Source organism: Podarcis filfolensis (genome assembly GCF_964270895.1).
Source record: "Podarcis filfolensis genome assembly, chromosome: 1".
Taxonomy (NCBI): domain Eukaryota; kingdom Metazoa; phylum Chordata; class Lepidosauria; order Squamata; family Lacertidae; genus Podarcis; species Podarcis filfolensis.
Genome location: NC_139604.1, coordinates 134217607 through 134237434, shown reverse-complemented (window position 1 = coordinate 134237434; position 19828 = coordinate 134217607). Strand labels below are relative to the sequence as shown.

Here is a 19828-nt window from a genome sequence, read left to right as displayed (position 1 = left end):
GCAGACGATCATAGCATCAGAACTGTGGAGTTGCAAATAATCCAAAGAGTAATCTAGTGCAGCCCTGTGCAATGCAGGCCAAAAGGGTGGAATACATTTTCTTCCAGGATAGCTAGTTCTCCATATCTGAGATTCCTGCATTGTAGGGGGTTGGACTAGATGACCCTCGGGGTACCTTTTAGCTCGACAATTCTATGATTCTATGTTTCTATGACCTGTGATATGAAAATGCACTCAAAGATATGCACAAATGGTATATATACCCATTATTGTTTGGTGAAATGACTAAAAGTGTATCAGCTATGTGTTGACAAAATAATAAGGCCATTGGCTCACTTATCCACATGTGGTGGCGATGCCCCAAAGTCTTTCTGTTTGGTATCTCTAGTTAAGTACTTAATTCATTCCAGAGGTCCGTTCTTAACCTGAAACTGTTCTTAACCTGAAACCACTTTAGCTAATGGGGCCTCCTGCTGCCGCCGTGCCACCGGACCACAATTTCTATTCTCATCCTGAAGCAAAGTTCTTAACCTGAAGCACTATTTCTGGGGTAACGGAGTCTGTAACCTGAAGCGTATGTAACCTGAAGCATATGTAACCCGAGGTGCCACTGTATTCAGAAACTGCTGAACAACTTTCCCACAAGGATCTCATTATTCACCAAATGGCTACAGCGCAGTATACTATTGCAAGGGATTGGGATTCCCTAAATGCAGACCTGTTTGAGATCTGGACCTCACGACTCTGAGATGCAATATTACTAGACAAACCTACAGACCATGTCCGAGAGAGTGGAATAAATGAGAAAACCACTACTTTTCAATCCTCCTGGCAGTTTTATTACATATGCAACATTGGCAGAACATGCTTTTTGGTGCTCACCAACACATGACAACTTATGGAACAATACCTTTGTCTAGAACCAGTTACAGTGGTACCTCGCAAGACGAATGCCTCGGAAGACGAAAAACTTGCAAGACGAAAGAGTTTTTCGTTTTTTGAGTTGCTTCGCAAGACGAATTTCCCTATGGGCTTGCTTCGCAAGACGAAAACATCTTGCGAGTTTGTTTCCTTCTTCTTAAAACCGCTTGAAGAGGTGCAGTTGCGACTGACCGTGCTTCGCAAGACGAAGAACCTCGCAAGACGAAAAGACTCGCGGAACGAATTAATTTCGTCTTGCGAGGTACCACTGTAAATGCAATAAAATAAACATTTGGTGCTTTTGCTGGGCATGGGATTGTTGAATATTGGTTGTTGCTTCCCGTATAAATAAGTGGAAACAATAAAATATTTGGACAAAATAAATTGTTGCATTCAAACGCCAGCAAACTCTGCCGGCCACCTGCCTGGCCTCCTGCCTGGTCAACCCCTCTCTTCCCTCCAGGCTCCCAGCCATGGCACTTTGACTCTCAGCCGCAACAGAGAAAAGGACAGCTCTGGGGTTTCCAGAAGCAGGTACTTACAGTAGACGTCGACCCTGATCGATTTGATGGCTGGCGAGCCCAAACCATTCTCTGCCTTGCAGTAGTAGCGACCCCCTTGATGTCGCTGGATGTTGGCGATCCTCAACGTCTCGTTGAAGACGCTGGAGTCTTGAAACCGGTCAGAGGCACTTCCTGCTGTTTTGGTCCACCTGATCTGAGCAAGCATCAAAACAGATTGTTACTTTAGCATGCCCATTTGTGTTGCGGAGCTAGGGCTGCTTTCTTAAGACACAGAAAAAGAGAGACTCTGCCCTTAACAACTTGGGGCCAGTTTACCAGTGAGAACACCTTGCTCTGTATAAGGCAACCCTGTTTAGGGAAGCTTTTAATGTTTGATGCATTACTGTATTTTAATATTTTGTTGGAAGCTGCCCAGAGTGGCTGGGGAAGCCCAGCCAGATGGACAGGGTATAGATAATAAATTATTATTATTATTATTATTATTATTATTATTATTATTATTATTCCACTTGACAGCTTTGATCTGAGGAATTGGCACTGTCACAAGTGTCACAAAACACCCATTTAAATTTCTAAGAAATTGATCTCTTAGTGTGGCAGGACCTAGACTTCAGAACTCCCTGCCTATTGATATCAGGCCGGCAACTTCACTGTACTGTTTTTGGCACCTGCTGGGAATGTTTTTGCTCAGACAAACCTACCTAGACATGTACACTTGTTGCTATATGTTTAAATCTGTTTCTAGCTTACTGCTGTATAGCCTGTGGCTATGGGAGAAGGAGGACCTTGGGGGGGGGGGGCGCGTTGATGTTGTCACAAGGACTGGACAATACATCGTCCTATCCCATGATAATGGTTTCGTAACATTCAACAAGGCGATACATCATGATGTGTGCACATGCTGTGTAAAAAAGTGTGATGCGGGGAAAACTGTGAAGCCGCAAATCACTTCTCTCATGATTCCTGCCGCCCCTAGTGCCCTGGAATATTAAATAACAGTTGTAAAAATATGTGAACACATATCAGTTTTAGACCCCTAAGTAGTAGCAGTTGCCAGGACATTACCCCATTAGCTCCATCCTTATTTCAGACATTGTGATATATTGATCTATTATGCTGTTTAGCTGATGATATATCACAATGTTGAAAACCAGGCATCGCCCAGCCCTAGTTGTGTCCCCTCCAGGTTCTATATAGGTGTAAATAAACCATATATATTGTGAAGACCCCACGATCTCGCTGTAACTTATTCCCAAAAGGAAACACAAACTCTGGCTGAGCACCTCAAACTCCTGGAATGTTGCACTGCTCAGAGATTGGGGTGGCATGCAACCATATGAAGAACCTGCTGGCAGACCATCCATGTGTCCCTATTTTCCAGGGACTGTCCCGGATTTACAGAAGCTGTGTCGCTTTCTGATTTGACCCCAGAATCTCCTGCTTTTCCTTAGGATGTCCCTATTTTAATTGAAAATAGGACGTCCCTATTTTCACCATAAAGAAGGCTGATTGCCAAAGAATGGATGCTTTTGAATTCTGGTGCTGGAGGAGACTCTTGAGAGTCCCATGGACTGCAAGAAGATCAAACCTATCCATTCTGAAGGAAATCAGCCCTGAGTGCTCACTGGAAGGACAGATCCTGAAGCTGAGGCTCCAAGACTTTGGCCACCTCATGAGAAGAGAAGACTCCCTGGAAAAGACCCTGATGCTGGGAAAGATGGAGGGCACAAGGAGAAGGGGACGACAGAGGACAAGATGGTTGGATAATGTTCTCGAAGTTGCCAGCATGAGTTTGACCAAACTGCGGGAGGCAGTGGAAGACAGGAGGGCCTGGCGTGCTCTGGTCCAGGGGGTCACAAAGAGTCGGACACGACTAAACCACTAAACAACAGCAATTTTCATTGGAGAAATGTTGGAAGGTATGCAGTTATCTGACTCCCGACCTGTCTGAAGGCAATCCTGAAGAGGGACAATTTTTTAATGTTTTATTATGTTGTCATATGTGTTGGAAGCTGCTCAGAGTAGCTGGGGCAACCCAGTGAGATGGGCAGGGGAAATGTTGGAGGATATGCCTGTCAGATCTAGTCCAGCATCCTGTTCTCACAATGGCCAACCAGATGCCCCTGGGAAACCTGCAAGCAGGATTAGAGCCCAAGAGCAACTCTCTTCTCCTGTGGTTTCCAGCAACAGATGTTCAGAAGCATTGCTGCCTCCAACCCTGGAGGCAAACTATAGCCATTGTGGACTGAGTTGAGTCCAGCCTTTATATTCCACCCACCGTATTTTTCGCTCCATAAGACACACTTTTTTCCTCCTAAAAAGTAAGGGGAAATGTCTGTACGTCTTATGGAGCGAATGCGTGGTCCCTGGAGTCGAATTGCCCGGGGGTGAAAAGCAGATCATGCTTTTTTTTTTTTTTAAAGAGGGAAGTGGGTGTTGAAACAAAGCCGCTAATGGGCAAGCGATTGGGGAGGAAGATAAGGGACGCTAGCAATAAAGGAGGCTGACTACGAGGGGGGAGGTAAAGACAGTGAACTTGCAAGGAGAGGAGACAGGAAGACTAAAGCAATGAGAAGAGAAATTAGAAGAAAAGGTGGAGCAAAAAGCTGCTCCAGCTAAGGAAAAGTCACTAAACCAGCAAGCGATCAGGAGGGAGATAAGGGATGCTAGCGATAAAGGAGGTTGCCTAGGAGGGGGGAGGTAAAAGCCCATGGATCCTCAGGATTTTTGCATTGGCTCACCCCAAATTCACCATCAGATCACATAGCATGTCCATGGCCACAGCCTGCATGAAAAAAAATCACATATCCACTGTTTCATGGGGCCGCAATGGCGCAAAACCATGGTTACAAAGCACAGATCCACATGGATCCTCAGGATTTTTGCGTTGGGCTACTCCAAACTCACCATCAAATCACATATCATGTCTGTAGCCACATCATGAACCACAAAAATCATACATCCACTGTTTTGTTTTTTCTTGTTTTCCTCCTCTAAAAACTAAGTGCGTCTTATGGTCAGTTGGGTCTTATGGAGCGAAAAATACGGTATATCCTCAGGAAGTCAAGATGGTAAACAAGTCACAATGCAAATATCAATGTACCTATATAATTCAATTGTCAAACCCCATCATAAAAAGCAATAAAGTAAGAAGCACAGCAATAATGATATTCAAACTAGTATTCGTTGCTAGCCATAGATGTTCAAACATTTCTGCTAAACCTCTCATCTGCATCTAATTGTCTGTTTTCTAGAGATGTTGAAGAACACTGTCTGCAAATCACCACATATTTAAGCACACACAATAATCTTAGGTAACAGGTTTCGGAAACTGTAAAAAAACCAAAAACCCACCCATTTATTTTTCAACAGAGATGAAAGCCATTTTCACAGCATCCAAGTAGAATCTGTACACTTCAGCCAATATCCTGCCTATTTTTAATATCTCAGCTAGACAAGGGAAGGAAAAGAACAGAAGGAGATGGCAGGCAGGGGCAGGCATGAGGTTTCTTATTTATTTCATGAAATTATATGCTGATGAATTGTGGAGGGGAAACTTCAAAGCAGTTTACAAAAAAGACAAAATAAAATAAAATCACTAAAAAATTTAGAGCCATAATTCAAAACTTACAAATAATAAAAACGTGATCGAATAGACTAAAAGAAATTAAAACACATAGAAACTTTCTAAGCATCTGGGTAGGTTTGTCCACCAAAAAGAATAATAACATGAGGCAGGGAGTTCCAAAGTTCCAGTGCTGCCACACGAAAGATTGTTGTTGTTGTTGTTTAGTCATTTAGTTGTGTCCGACTCTTCGTGACCCCCTGGACCAGAGCACGCCAGGCACTCCTGTCTTCCACTGCCTCCCCCAGTTTGGTCAAACTCATGCTGGTAGCTTCAAGAACACTGTCCCACCATCTCGTCCTCTGTCGTCCCCTTCTCCTTGTGCCCTCCATCTTTCCCAGCATCAGGGTCTTTTCCAGGGAGTCTTCTCTTCTCATGAGATGGCCAAAGTCTTGGAGCCTCAGCTTCACGATCTGTCCTTCCAGTGAGCACTCAGGGCTGATTTCCTTCAGAATGGATAGGTTTGATCTTCTTGCAGTCCATGGGACTCTCAAGAGTCTCCTCCAGCACCAGAATTCAAAAGCATCCATTCTTTGGCGATCAGCCTTCTTTATGGTCCAGCTCTCACTTCCATACATCACTACTGGGAAAACCATAGCTTTAACTACATGGACCTTTGTTGGCAAGGTGATGTCTCTGCTTTTTAAGATGCTGTCTAGGTTTGTCATTGCTTTTCTCCCAAGAAGCAGGCGTCTTTTAATTTCGTGACTGCTGTCACCATTACATTCTTACAAATGCAATGAAGGTATTATGTGGCAGCTGTAAAAGTGCCAATTCCGCTGACTGAAGCAGCTTATGTCGGGTAAGAAGATCTTATAGGCAAACTGGTCCCAAGTTCTTAAGGGCTTGGTATACTATTAGTAATGCCTTGAACTCGACCCAGTAGCAACAATAGTAGATCTTGGAGCACAGGTGTTAACAAGACCCGTCAGCAATTGTTTATTTACTGTGTTTTAAAAAAATTCTTTAATACAAAACCATTTACACAGAACGTAAACAAAATGAAAAACAACATAGACACTAACAACACCTCATTTGACATTACATACCCTTTAACTTCCGATTCACCTCATTGTGCTTTTTATACCTTATACTAGTCTATGCACACTTCATTTTTATGATTCTTTTCAGTTAATTATCAGGAAAAATGTTACTTTATGATTTCCTTAAACTTCATGATTCAATCCAAATCTGTCTGGAGATTTGTGTTATTACAGTACTTTTTAAGATGTTAAGAAGATGTTTGAAGATGGCTGTCTGGTCACCTACTCATAACAGAAGGCAGTCTGCCCTTTCACAAATCCCACCCATCTTGAAAAACCAACGAGCCCAAGAAGATCATATCTACATGCAACAATAGCTCCGCCATCTTGGAAACGGGCAGCCCGCTCTTGACTTAGAAAGTGGTGCATTTTGCTGCAGGGTTTGTGGTCAATGTCTGCTCCAAAATTCCCTTCCAAATGCAATGGGGGGCACTGCCAATGTCTTTCCAGAGCTGTCAGATCTCTCAGAGCTTGGAGTGGCAGCTGCCCCCATCCGTGCCACACTCGACAAGACAAGCACCATCTGTCAGTCCGTCTAAAACCGAACAGATGTGTTCTGTCAAGAAAACTCGACGTACACGCGAGACAGCCAACCTTAGCACAGATATATTCCCCCCCCCCATCTCAGACTGTCAGCATTTTTCTATTATTAAATTCCTGGCAATGAGGAGCTTTAAATCATTTGTACAAGGAATGTGCCACTGGATAAATGCATGATCGGAGGTCAAATTGATTGTTTTCTCCCTTCCCCTTCCTGCTTTCACATTAGAAAATGCATCCTTCATTGCATTAATTCACGGGAGCCAGAATCATCATTGTGCCTTTTGAGATTAGCAAGCAAAGAAGGATGGAACGAATCATATGGCATTTGATTTATATTTTTTTAAAAAAATTATAATGTCCAAATGGAAGAAATGGGAAATGCATTCCAACTGGATGTTGGAGCTAACTTAAAATGTATATAAGAAGAAGAGAGGAAGAGAACCAGTCATGATGGGCAATGGTGTAACGGGGGAACGGGTGCAAAATTCTGAGGGGGTGCAACCAGGCGCCCCCACGCAGGTGCCAGCTTCTGTGGGAATCCCTGCCCTGGCAGAGCAGCCTAGGTCCACAGTGAGTGGGTGCAGATGGAGACAGACAAGGGGCAACCCCAGCACAGAAGAGCCCAGTGCTCCTCCCTGTGGGCATCAGGGGGATTTGCCCCCCAAGGACCGTGTTGGCCAGCCAGGCTCCCCACTGTGTAGGTAGGCAGGCAGTGCAGTGTGGACTCGCTTGGCTCCAGTGGGGAGGAGCACAGGCAGCATCCGTGGCTTGCCTGCCCTGGGCACTGGCAACCCACGGTATGCCACTGACAATGGGAAGATCAGGAGATGCCTTGAATCAAACTACTGTTCCATTGAGCCCAGTGTTGTCCACTCTATCATGACCTGCAGTGGCTCTCCAGAGTTTTGCAGAGACATCCCTTCCCTTTCCCAGAGATGCCATGGACTGAACCTGTGGCCTCTGCATGAAAAGTAACAGTTCTACCACTGAGCCATTGGATGGTCCCATGTCCCGGTCCACACGCCACACGAGCCACTGAAGAGCTCCAGCTCCAGATGATTGCTGAGGTCCCACCAGAAAAAGCTCCTCTTGTGCAACACACATGGTCTCCCTTTGCAGAACACAGAAGTTTGAACTCCGCGACGAACCCCTGCAGCTGCTTCTGGTTCACTCCTACAGTTTGCCAGGCACTATTCCCCATTAAATGTGAAGATGTAGCTTCTGCCGTGAGCCTTGTAAAGGAGGAGAATAATGAAATATCACTGTCTCCTATTGAACTTTTGCAAATTGCCACGTCTGCGCTCCACTTCCACGGCCTGAAACAGCAGGTTGCTTAGCTTGCGAGGCACCAAAGACTCCCATTTAGCATATTTTGCTTGGGAAGGAGAGGATTGTTTGCTAATGCTGATAGGCTGACACCCGCAGCCCGCTTCATAACAGAGAAGAACATCTAGGAAGGGAGGAGGCCCCAGAGCACCTTGCCCGTGTGGCAAATTACAGGTTTTACTGTAGACCCATTTGTAAATACTTGCAGGAGGTGGATTTAAATTTTTATTGTGCGGCAGGAAGTAACTTACTGGCCACCCACAGAGTCTGGAAAAATGTATAGGATGCAGCTCTTCATTTGAAAGAAGGCAGCAGAGTGATGAATATGCAAGGCCAGGACGGAAACCTGCCTTCGTACCTTATTTCATATGCTAATAGCTGTGAGATGCCGAGAAAAGCAGCCTTGGTCATCTACAGCTTAGAACAAAAAAATGGGAATATCAAATAGTTTGCAAGATAATCACCCGAGAGCAAGTCCCACAGTTGATAATAATGATAGTTTAAAGTAAAAGCCGGCATGATAGAAGTTTGCATGGAGAAGGGGGAGAGGGAAAAGTTTTTCTCCCTCTACCATAACACTAGAATTTCTGGACATGCAATGAAGCTGAAGGCTGGAAGATGCAGGACTTCAAGCAGTGGGAGAACTACCGTATTATACCTCCATAAGACGCACCTTTTTCCTCCTAAAAAGTAAGGGGAAATGTCTGTGCGTCTTATGGAGCGAATGCGTGGTCCCTGGAGCCGAATTGCCCAGGGGCAAAAAGCAGATCATGCTCTCTTTTTTGAAAGAGGGAAGTGGGTGTTGAAACAAAGCCGCTGATGGGCAAGCGGTCGGGAGCAAGATAAGGGATGCTAGCAATAAAGGAGGCTGCCTGGGAGCGGGGAGGTAAAGACAGCAAACTTGCAAGGAGAGGAGACAGAAAGACTAATGCAATGAGGAGAGAAATTAGAAGAAAAGGAGGAGCAAAAAACTGCTCCAGCTAAGGAAAAGACACTAAGGCAGACAAGAGGGAAGGGAGTGTTGAAAAGAAGCAGCTGATCGGTGGGATCGGAAGAGAGATAAGGGACACTAGCAGAGGCTGCCTGGGAGGGGGGAGGTAAAAGCTCATGGATCCTCAGGATTTTTGCATTGGGTCACCCCAGATTCACCATCAGATCACATAGCATGTCCATGGCTACAGCCTACACCAAAAAAATCATGCACCCACTGTTGCGTGGGGCTGCAATGGCGCAAAAACGTGGTTACAAACCACAGATCCACATGGATCTTCAGGGTTTTTGCATTGGGTCACCCCTAACTCACCGTCAAATCACATGTTTGTGGCCACAGCATGAAACACAAAAATCATACATCCACTGTTTCGTTCAGAATATTTTTTTTCTTGTTTTCCTCTAAAATCTAAGTGCGTCTTATGGAGCGAAAAATACGGTGACTCCAACAGTCAGCAGGGATGACCGCCAACCTGGTTGGCTTTGAAAGAGGATTAGGCAAATTTGTGGAGGAGAGGACTATTGGTGGCTCCCGGCCAGTGTGGCTCTGCTCTCACTCCACAGTCAGAGGCAGCAAAGCTCCTGAAGACCAGTTGCTGGAAACCACAAGAGAGGGCTCTTGCGATGTTGTGCTTGTGAGCTTCACACTGGCATCTGTTTGGCCCTTGTGAGAAGAGGATGCTGGCCAGGGCTGTATTAAATACCCACCCTGGACCCTCTCTCCTGAGACCCTCCGTCAAACTCTCCCATGTCCCATCAGGGGTTGCCGATGGATCAGCGAGGGGGAAAGCAAGGAACCTTTTCTTCATAGATATATGGAAACACAACCCAGGGACTTATTCCTTTGAGGGTCTGCAGGAGGAGATTCCCTCTGACCTTCTTCCCTGCAAGAGATGAAACATCTCTCTTTCCTGTCTAGTTCCATGTCCTCCAGGCCTCATCATCCAAAGGTTTGGCACTTAATATTGAGACGTTTCCTTCTGCTGTGCCTTAGGGCTCAGCTCCCCTTATAGCTTAACACACCAAGGAAGTGTTTGGCTACCTGAAAGGCCTTCAAAGCAATTGTGCACAGCAATAACCCTCTGCTGCCCTGAGGTGAATGGAGCTTCAACTGCCCAGAACAAGGCAGCTGAAGCTGAATAGGATCCTGCCACCTGATGAGCTTTCGGTGTCCATTCGCACACAGGAGGTGGATATTTGAGCTCCTTCAGACCTCCTGATCTGCCCCTTGTTCTAGGCAATGTGAATCCAGGAATGAGTCAATCAACATCCTGTCTTCCTAAAAAGACTTTGCAAACCATTTTAAGAACAGAAGAGGAGCCCGCTGGATCAGGCCTATTATGGGAAAACAGCAAGCAGGAACCTTCATTAGAGGCTTTTAAGCAGAGGTTTGGGTGGCCATCTGTCAAGGATGCTTCAGCTGTGTGATGGCCTGGGACTTGGACTCGGAACCAGAGGAGTCTCAGTCCGCACCGGATCCTTTGCCTCAGGCAAAGTCTGGGGCCTGATTCTGAAGAGCCCCAGTCTGCACAGGTTCCCCTGCAACAAGCACCAGCTGGGCCGAGTCTGGGGCCTGAGCCTGCCCTGGCTCCAGATGTGGAGATGACCTAGTTGCCCTCAGCTGGGCCATCACTTACAGCTGCTCCACTACCGGTTGGGTCAGGGGAGGCTGAGGCGGCCCCTGGGTCTAGTAACCCACTGACGTCTCCTGAACTGCAGAGACTCAGGTCAGAGAGAAGGAGAGACCTGAGGACGCGCAGGAGGAGTGCTTGCCTTCGGGCAAAACAGGGAGGTGAGTCGCCGGGGGATCAGGACCGGCCGCTACCCCGACAGAGATAAAAGGCTGTCGGACCACCCCAGGTTGCCGGAGCAACATTGCTGTTTGTTAGAACCTGCCTGAGACCCAGTGCCTGACCTAGCCTGGTTTCCTGCCTTGTGACCTGCCTTGGTCCTGTCGGACTGACTCCCAGCAGAACCTTTGGATTCTGGACCGGTCCTGGACCACGTTTCACTGGTTACCCCCAGGCCCAGCACAAGCTGTGATTCCCGCACAGCAGGGGAGTTGGACTAGATGACCCTTGGGATCCCTTCCAGCCCTACAATTCTATGACTCTACGACAAGAGCACCCTCCCTCCTTTGTCTTCCAGCAACTGGGATTCATAAGCAGTGTGGCCTTCAACTTTGGAGGCAGAGCACGGCCACCCTGCCTCGTCACCACTGAGAACTCTCTCCTCCATGAATCTGCCCAATCCTATTTTAAAGCCACCCAGTGGCCACCACTGCCTCAAGTGGGAGGGAGTTCCACAGTTTAACTATGTGCCGCATGAAGGAGGACTTTCTGGGAGTCTGTCCCGAATCTTCCGACATTCAGTTTGGTTGGATGACTGCGAGTTGTAGTCTTAAAGCCCAGTACATCCAGACATGATTAACTTTCTCTGATGGCTGAAGTATCTGTGGCTAAGCAGCTTAATTTAATTAGATCGTCTGCTCCAGATCATATGCTTGACAGTATGGTGCAAACCATTGACGCGCCAGCCCTCTTGGGAGAGAGACTACAGGCTCTCCTTCATTAGACGCCGCCGCCTAATGATCCAGACAAGGTGCAGAGACTAAACAGGCTGGACTTCTGAGCTCAGGTCAGATGTTGGGATGTGACCATGTGCCAAAGTATGTCTGACATCTCCCTGCAGGCTGCATCTCTCACAGTGATGGATAACTTGGTGTGGCTCCTTTAGCCTCTGCAGATGTTCCCCTTTGATTCGCGCAGCTTTGTCCAACCTCCTTTCCCAGCAGTTAAGTAGCAAATCGGGAAGAACAAGACTCACGGGAGAACCACAAATTCATTTATTACTGATAGCACCAAATATCAAAAACATTGATTTGTTTGCTTCCTGCTCGCTTCCTTTCATGGAGTTCAATGCCAATGTCTTTAAAGGAGGATTAGACAACTTATTGGAGGAGAGTTATCAGGTGGCACAATGGGTCTGGCTGTTAATCAAAAGGTTGGTAGTTCAAGTCCTCCCAGGGACGGCTGTGGACAGGATTCCTGCTTTGCAGGGGGTTGGAGTAGATAACCCTTAGGTTCCCTTTCAACTCTACAGTGCTATGATTCTATGATTGGGCTATGAGTGGCTGCTAACCATGATGGCTATGTTCTAACAACCTACGCTGATCCTTTCAAACTTCCTGCTCAACCACTATGACTCTTCTTAGCTGCAATTCCTGCACTGTAGGGGTTTGGACTAGACAAAACCAGTGAAGGCAGTGAAGGTCCTGTGTGAGTGCCTGGAGGCGGTTGGAGGATGGATGGTGGCTAACAGATTGAGGTTGAATCCTGACAAGACAGAAGTATAGTTTTGGGAGGACAGAGGGTGGGTGGGTGTGAAGGACTCCTTAGTCCTGAATGGGGTAACTGTGCCCCTGAAGGACCAGGTGCGCAGCCTGGGAGTCATTCTGGACTCACAGCTGTCCATGGAGGCGCAGGTCAATTCTGTGTCCAGGGCATCTGTCTACCAGCTCCATCTGGGATGCAAACTGAGACCCTCCCTGCCCACAGACTGTCTCGCCAGAGTGGTGCATGCTCTGGTTATCTCCCGCTTGGACTACTGCAATGTGCTCTATGTGGGGCTACCTTTGAAGGTGACCCGGAAACTACAACTAATCCAGAATGCGGCAGCTAGACTGGTGACTGGGAGCGGCTGCCAAGACCATATAACACCAGTCCTGAAAGACCTACATTGGCTCCCAGGACGTTTCCGAGCACAGTTCAAAGTGTTGGGGCTGACTTTTAAAGCCCTAAATTGCCTCGGTCCAGTATATCTGAAGGAGTGTCTCCATCCCCATCATTCTGCCCGGACACTGAGATCCAGCACTGAGAGCCTTCTGGCAGTTCCCTCACTGCGAGAAGCCAAGTTACAGGCAACCAGGCAGAGGGCCTTCTCGGTGGTGGCACCCGCCCTGTGGAACACCCTCCCACCAGATGTCAAAGACAACAACTACTACCAAATTTTTAGAAGACATCTGACGGCAGCCCTGTTTAGGGAAGCTTTTAATGTTTGATGCATTACTGTATTTTAATATTTGGTTGGAAGCTGCCCAGGGTGGCTGGGGAAGCCCAGCCAGATGGGCAGGGTATAAATAAATTATTATTATTATTATTATTATTATTATTATTATTATTATTATCCATGAGGTCCCTTTCAACAAGGCAATTGTATGATTCCCCCAATATTGGAGGTCAAAAAGGGGACAGAGTACCACTCTATTCTGCCTTGTCCTGGCCACCTAATCTGGATTCCTGTGTCCAGATATGAGTGCCACAATTTAAGAAGGATGTTGAGAAGCTTGAACATGTGCAGAGGAGGGCAGCCAAGATGATCAAGGGTCTGGAAACCAAGCCTGATGAGGAATGGTTGAGGGAGTTGGGCATGTTTAGCCTGGAAAAGAGGAGGCTGAGAGGAGATATGAGAGCCATCTTCAAAAATCTGAAGGGCTGTCGCATGAAAGATGGAGAAAGCTTGTTTTCCCCTGTTCTGGAGGGTTGTTACAAGAAAGGAGTTCCAGCTCTACAATTCTATGATTCTGAATTATAGAAATGCCTGTGGATTTTGTTTCGTTTTCCTTTTAAAAGGAGTGGGGGGCAAAGGTTTTGTGGATGTTTGTGTGTCTGGAATTGATTTTTGGAAGTTGAACCCTCGGCAGTTCTTTGGCACAAATACAGGGGTAGCGAAATCCTTGCATTCAAAATGAGAGGCTTAAAAAGCCCCCGAGCAAGTTAATGGCTGCATTATGCAGAAAAGAAGGTATGCTGTTAAAAGTAAAATTGCTGGAGCCGTCTTATGAGAAGACCATTCTGGAAATCGCCATCATAACAGATCCGAGTAAATGTGTCATTATCGCGAAGGCAAGGAAGAGGGATGCTGTAAAGGCATCCCTTTTGGGGGCTCACCCACCAAGTGATCAAAGGCTGCCATTAATCCCCGTAATTTGTTCCTCTGGGACGTGAAGAGGTTTTTATCGCTTCCCATTTAGCACTTTTCATATGAAGTAATCAATACTAATTCTATGATTAAAGAATTCCTTTGAATGGCTGTTTTATTTATTTTGTATTTTTGTCAATGCAGGCAGGGGGGAAACAACCTTTTCCCTTCTTGCTTTCAAAATACAGCAGATAGATTCTTTCTCCTTAATGGATCAGGACCTCCCAGGACATCTTCCAGATATATTTTTATTAACGTGACTAGTGAATATTTGCTTATTTGCTTACCTACTTATTACCTGCCCTTCTCACCAAATCTCCCAGTGCGGGTCACAAGACTAAAACACAATATTGAAATCAACTATAGTGGTACCTCAGGTTAAGTATTTAATTCGTTCTGGAGGTCTGTACTTAACCTGAAACTGTTCTTAACCTGAAGCACCACTTTAGCTAATGGGGGCCTCCTGCTGCCGCCGCCCCGCTGGAGCCCAATTTCTGTTCTCATCCTGAAGCAAAGTTCTTAACCTGAAGCCCTATTTCTGGGTTAGCCTGGAGAAGAGGAGGTTAAGGGGTGATATGATAGCCATTTTCAACTATATAAAAGGATGTCACATAGAGGAGGGAGAAAGGTTGTTTTCTGCTGCTCCAGAGAAGCGGACACGGAGCAATGGATCCAAACTACAAGAAAGAAGATTCCACCTAAACATTAGGAAGAACTTCCTGACAGTAAGAGCTGTTTGACAGTGGAATTTGCTGCCAAGGAGTGTGGTGGAGTCTCCCTCTTTGGAGGTCTTTAAGCAGAGGCTTGACAACCATATGTCAGGAGTGCTCTGATGGTGTTTTCTGCTTGGCAGGGGGTTGGACTCGATGGCCCCTGTGGTCTCTTCCAACTCTATGATTCTATGATTCTATGATTCTATGAGTCTGTAACCTGAAGCGTATGTAACCTGAGGTACCACTGTACAAGCAACTTCAAGAGAACTACAAAACAACCTACAAGATGGCTTTGCCCTACACATGCCCACTCAACCAGTTGCCACGTAATTCCTGTTCCACATCTGTAAGAACTTGACCGCTTAGTGTAGCCTTCACCTGAAGATGGAACTTTCTGCTGCAGATATTCATATTGTGCAGCTTGAAGTGACTGGATGCATAAGAACTGACGCCTTTTGGAAATAAAACATTGTCAAGGCCCATCCGTCTAATTAAAGCTTTACTTGCAGAACTTTCTTCAAAACAGAAAAAGGCAGTAGACGATACATCCAAATAGTTCTAGACAATACTTAGCACCTTAGAAGTAAAAGAAAATTTAAAAGGTCTCTCTCCTTCCAGCTTCCATTTTGCCTGCAGCTCCCCCCCCCCTGGAGATCCATTTACACATCCTTCCTTCCACAGAGCCTGGGAACAAAAACTAAATGCAACTCCCTTTCAAAATGGAGATTTGCAACCAAATACCTTTGTCACCTGATCTAAGGTTAAACACTCATGTGTTAGCTAGCAGAAAACAACAATAATTAATTAACAACCAGTCAAAGAGCTCAGAGACCATTTAGTATACTTCAGTTGAATTTTCCAATGTTAAACCTTTCAGGAACACACACAGGCATTTTTCCATTCCAGTGCTAATTAAACAATTACACTTAGCACCTCCTGCCTATTGATATCAAGTAGGTGCCGAATTCTGGTGCTGGAGGAGACTCTTGAGAGTCCCATGGACTGCAAGAAGATCCAACCTCTCCATTCTGAAGGAAATTAGCCCTGAGTGCTCACTGGAAGGACAGATCCTGAAGCTGAGGCTCCAAGACTTTGGCCACCTCATGAGAAGAGAAGACTCCCTGGAAAAGACCCTGATGTTGGGAAAGATGGAGGGTGCAAGGAGAAGGGGACGACAGAGGACGAGATGTTGGGACAGTGTTCTCGAAGCTACCAGCATGAGTTTGACCAAACTGCGGGAGGCAGTGGAAGACAGGAGTGCCTGGCATGCTCTGGTCCAGGGGGTCACAAAGAGTCGAACACGACTAAACGACTAAACAACAACAGCTGCTGCACTGTATTCTTTTTTTACACCTGAAGCTGATGCAAAATTTAATTTGATTTGGAATTTTAACTTATTGGAAGTTTTAATGTATCGCAATTTTTTCACTGATTCTACGGTTTTATATTTTTGTAAAGCACTTTGAGATTTTTTTTTTATATAATCAAGCAGTGCATAGATTTTATGAAACAAACAAACAAACAAACTTGGAACCATGCAAATAAGGTGTTTCCTAAAAACATACACCTTGAGTGTCAAAAGGCTCAGGTAGGGAGGTGTGTCTTCCATATTCCCTGGAGGTTGTACAATGAAGGTGCTGGGTGCACCTCTTTGGAGCCACCACAAAGAAGGCCCTCTCCCAAGCCATTGCCACCCCCAGCCTCTAAGGACAGAGGAGCCACCAAAAGCGCCCATTACACAATGACCAGAGAGCCTATTGTGAGCAGGCCAGGTAGGTGAGTCAATAATCTGACTCAGCTTCTTCTGTTCCTAATGCTGAAATCCAGGGACAAATCTGCAGGTGGAACACTTCATAAGCAACCTGACCTGGCCTTCAGTTCAGCCCAGGGAAAGGCCCACCAAGCCTCCACAATCGGTTAAAAATGACAAAAAAATTATTATGTTAGGAAAACATTCTTTAAGCAACAGATAAAAGTTCCTGGAAGCTTTAAAGAGGGTTCCATAATTTTCTTTAGTCATCATCATCAAACCTTTTATTGGCATCACATACAATCATCCATAGGTAATCAATACAGAATTACCACCTCCCCAACGTCACAGAACATTTGTCAAATGAAGAGAGGCAAAAAAGTCTAACGTTACAACTCTAGGTCTCCAGGGAGATCAGATGTCTACAATGTGTTTCTGCGACAAAAGCCACTTCCGAGCTAGAGAGGAGGTGGGGTGGTGGGCTTCACGCCCTCTCCACATGCGCAGGGGCTGGCTCCCAGCCTCCGTGCGATTGAGGGAATCCCCGGGCATGTCACCCCCCTAGCCAGCCAATTGGCTGGCCTGGGGGGCACGGCTTGCGCTATTTAACGTTGGCACGGCCGGGGTTCTCCCTCTTTTGCTTCTGCAGCTCCTCTGGTTTCCCACCCTCCCACCCTTTAAGGTTTCGTTCCTTGACCTTGCTATGGACCTTGGTTGGTCGCCCTTGAGGGGCCTGGTAGGAATTTTTCCACTTGGCAAATGGGCACCAGCCACTTGGTTTCCGCCTACCTCGTAGCAAATCGTCACAACTTTCTTGGTATTGGTGGTTAGGCATTGGTATTTTTCTGTAGATGGAAGAGGGGAGGTAGTGTCATCACCTGCCCTGCATATTGAAGGGTAGTCCAGTAAAGGATTCCGGGGGCCGTGGCCCTGTCCGAAGCCTGGGGAGGTGAGGGCCCAAGGCACGCCCCCTGGTGGTGACCCCGGGGGAGTTCCTAGTTGATGTGCATCAGCAGGACTCCCTCTACTGGTGGTTAACCCTTCCTGGACTTCATGCGGACTGGCTGAAGCCGGATAGTCAGTTAGGACCAATGCCTAAGCCAATACCGCTCATCACCTGTAACCAATTAACCTAAATAATTGTGTCACGTGTCATTATTTCCACCGGGAGGAGGCGGGAGCTCGCCACACAACTGCTGGTGGAGCATATAGTTTACATTTAAAGACCATATGAGTAAGAGTTTCCAGCAGGTGGTCTTCACATGGGCAAATTCTTTCTCCTTCCACCATTCCCGAGAACCTACCCCAAAGGAGGTTTGATGGGTTTGAATTAAACCTGACCAACGAAAATGTCCTTCTTTCTTGGGGGAAGAAGCAGAAATTCAAGATAATTATAATTAGTTTCATGTGCCCAAGAAAGTTGAAAGTAAAGAGGGGAAGATGTTTTCTCTGCTGCTGCTGTTAGTTCCTGGCGTTCAGTGCCCCACAAAATTTTCTTTAGTGTGTAGGAGTGGCACTCTAGGTTTGATTGGTGCCAGCTGGAGGTGCAAATAAAGGGAGGTATTTGCAGGCTGCAATTCTGCAAGAGGAAAGCACACACACACACTGTCAGCTGACAACAAGGTTGGAAGTAAGACAATGTGTGCTGCTGATACTGTGAGTTTTGCTGTGACAGGATTGTTGATTACTGGACTGAGATTATACCGTGCTGGAGAGATAAAGGAGGAATGTGAATATTTTGTATATAATAGTAACAGAAATGCTTGTGCAACCAGTCAAGCAGTGAAGAAGCTCTTGACTGACTCCTGCTCTTGTCCTCTGCCTCCGGGGAAAACTCTGCTACAAACCGTAAGAAGTGGTTTTACCGAGGTGGCACCACACAAGCAGAAAAGCGCAGCGGAAGTGTGTGAGCGGTAACCTCTAATATCTTATACACCACAGAAAAGGGCATTCATTGCATTCTGCTTGCCTGCCGACCCCAAGTTACATGCTGACAAGTCCACATCTAGGGAAAGTCACTGGTGGGAGGTGCAGGGCTGAATATGGAGGAGGAGGAGGAGGAGGAGGAGGGATTTGATATCCTGCCTTTCACTCCTCTTAAGGAGTCTCAAAGTGGATAACATTCTCCTTTCCCTTCCTTCCCCACAACAAACACTCTGTGAGGTGAGTGGGGCTGAGAGACTTCAGAGAAGTGTGACTGGCCCAAGGTCACCCAGCAGCTGTATGTGGAGGAGCAGAGACACGAACCCGATTCACCAGATTACGAGTCCACTGCTCTGAACCACTACACCACACTGAAATAGTGGTGCCTCAATGAGTGGAGGCTGAACATGGCTATCCTGGCTGGTAATCATCCATAGCCCTCTTCTCCTCCATAAAATTGTCTAATCCTCTTATAAAGCCATCTAGGTTGCTGGCCATCACTGCCTCCTGTGGGAGGGAGTTCCAAAGTTTAACTCTGCGCTGCTTGAAGAAGGACTTCCTTTTATTTCTCCTGAATCATCCAGCATTCAGCTTCATTGGATGCCAAGCAACAGTGAAGAAGAAGAGTTTGGATTTGATATCCTGCTTTATCACTACCCAAAGGAGTCTCAAAGCGGCTAACATTCTCCTTTCCCTTCCTCCCCCACAACAAACACTCTGTGAGTGGGGCTGAGAGACTTCAGAGAAGTGTGACTGGCCCAAGGTCACCCAGCAGCTGCAGGTGGAGGAGCAAAGATGCGAACCCCGTTCACCAGATTACGAGTCCACCGCTCTGAACCACTACACAACGCCATAGCTGTCAACTTACAGATTTGAAAATAAGGGACCAGCAGCCTTAAAAATAAGGGATCAGCATCCAAAATAAGGGATTTTCAGGGCACAGGTATGTTCAACTTCTGAGCCCCTCCGAGCCAAAGGCAGAAAGCCCAGCCAGCAGCCAAATGAAGCCTCAAGTGGTGGTTCCCACAGCGCAGCAACCCAGCAAAGAGGATGCAGCAAGGAAAACCACCGTCACCTCTCCGCTGGGAAGCGCTGAGCAAAGGCGAATCCCCAGGCAACGCAGCCAATTTGATCGGCACAAGGCATGCATGCTCCACCCCCCAGTCGTTCTTAGACTCCTTACTGGGTGAGCAACGCAGCCAAGCAACCCAGTTGGAGCCTCCCTTCTCCCTGGCCGGCAGGGAGGGAGGGAGAGGAGCTGCTTCCTTTGAAACCCGGGAAATTTAAGGGACATCATCAATAAGGGACAGAAGCAGGACACAGTGCTGGGATAAGGGAGTTTCCCGCCAAATAAGGGACAGTTGACAGCTATGCACCATGCTGGCTCCCGTGATGCTGGTTTTGTTGAGGAGCAATGGCTCACTTTTGCAAATTGCGACCCAGAGGAAGAGGTTTTCTCACCCCGCAGCTGAGAGGCTTGCAATCAGCTC

General features: G+C 46.7%; 1 protein-coding gene across 2 annotated transcripts in view; it reads right to left on the bottom strand.

Moving 5' to 3' along the window:
* Nucleotides 1–19828, bottom strand: part of MDGA2 (MAM domain containing glycosylphosphatidylinositol anchor 2) — a 386993-nt gene that overhangs the window by 189876 nt on the left and 177289 nt on the right. For both annotated transcript variants that reach the window (XM_083612013.1, XM_083612014.1), the window contains exon 3: nt 1464–1638. In XM_083612013.1, the coding sequence (XP_083468139.1) occupies nt 1464–1638 (175 nt within the window). The remainder of the gene's footprint in view (nt 1–1463; nt 1639–19828) is intronic.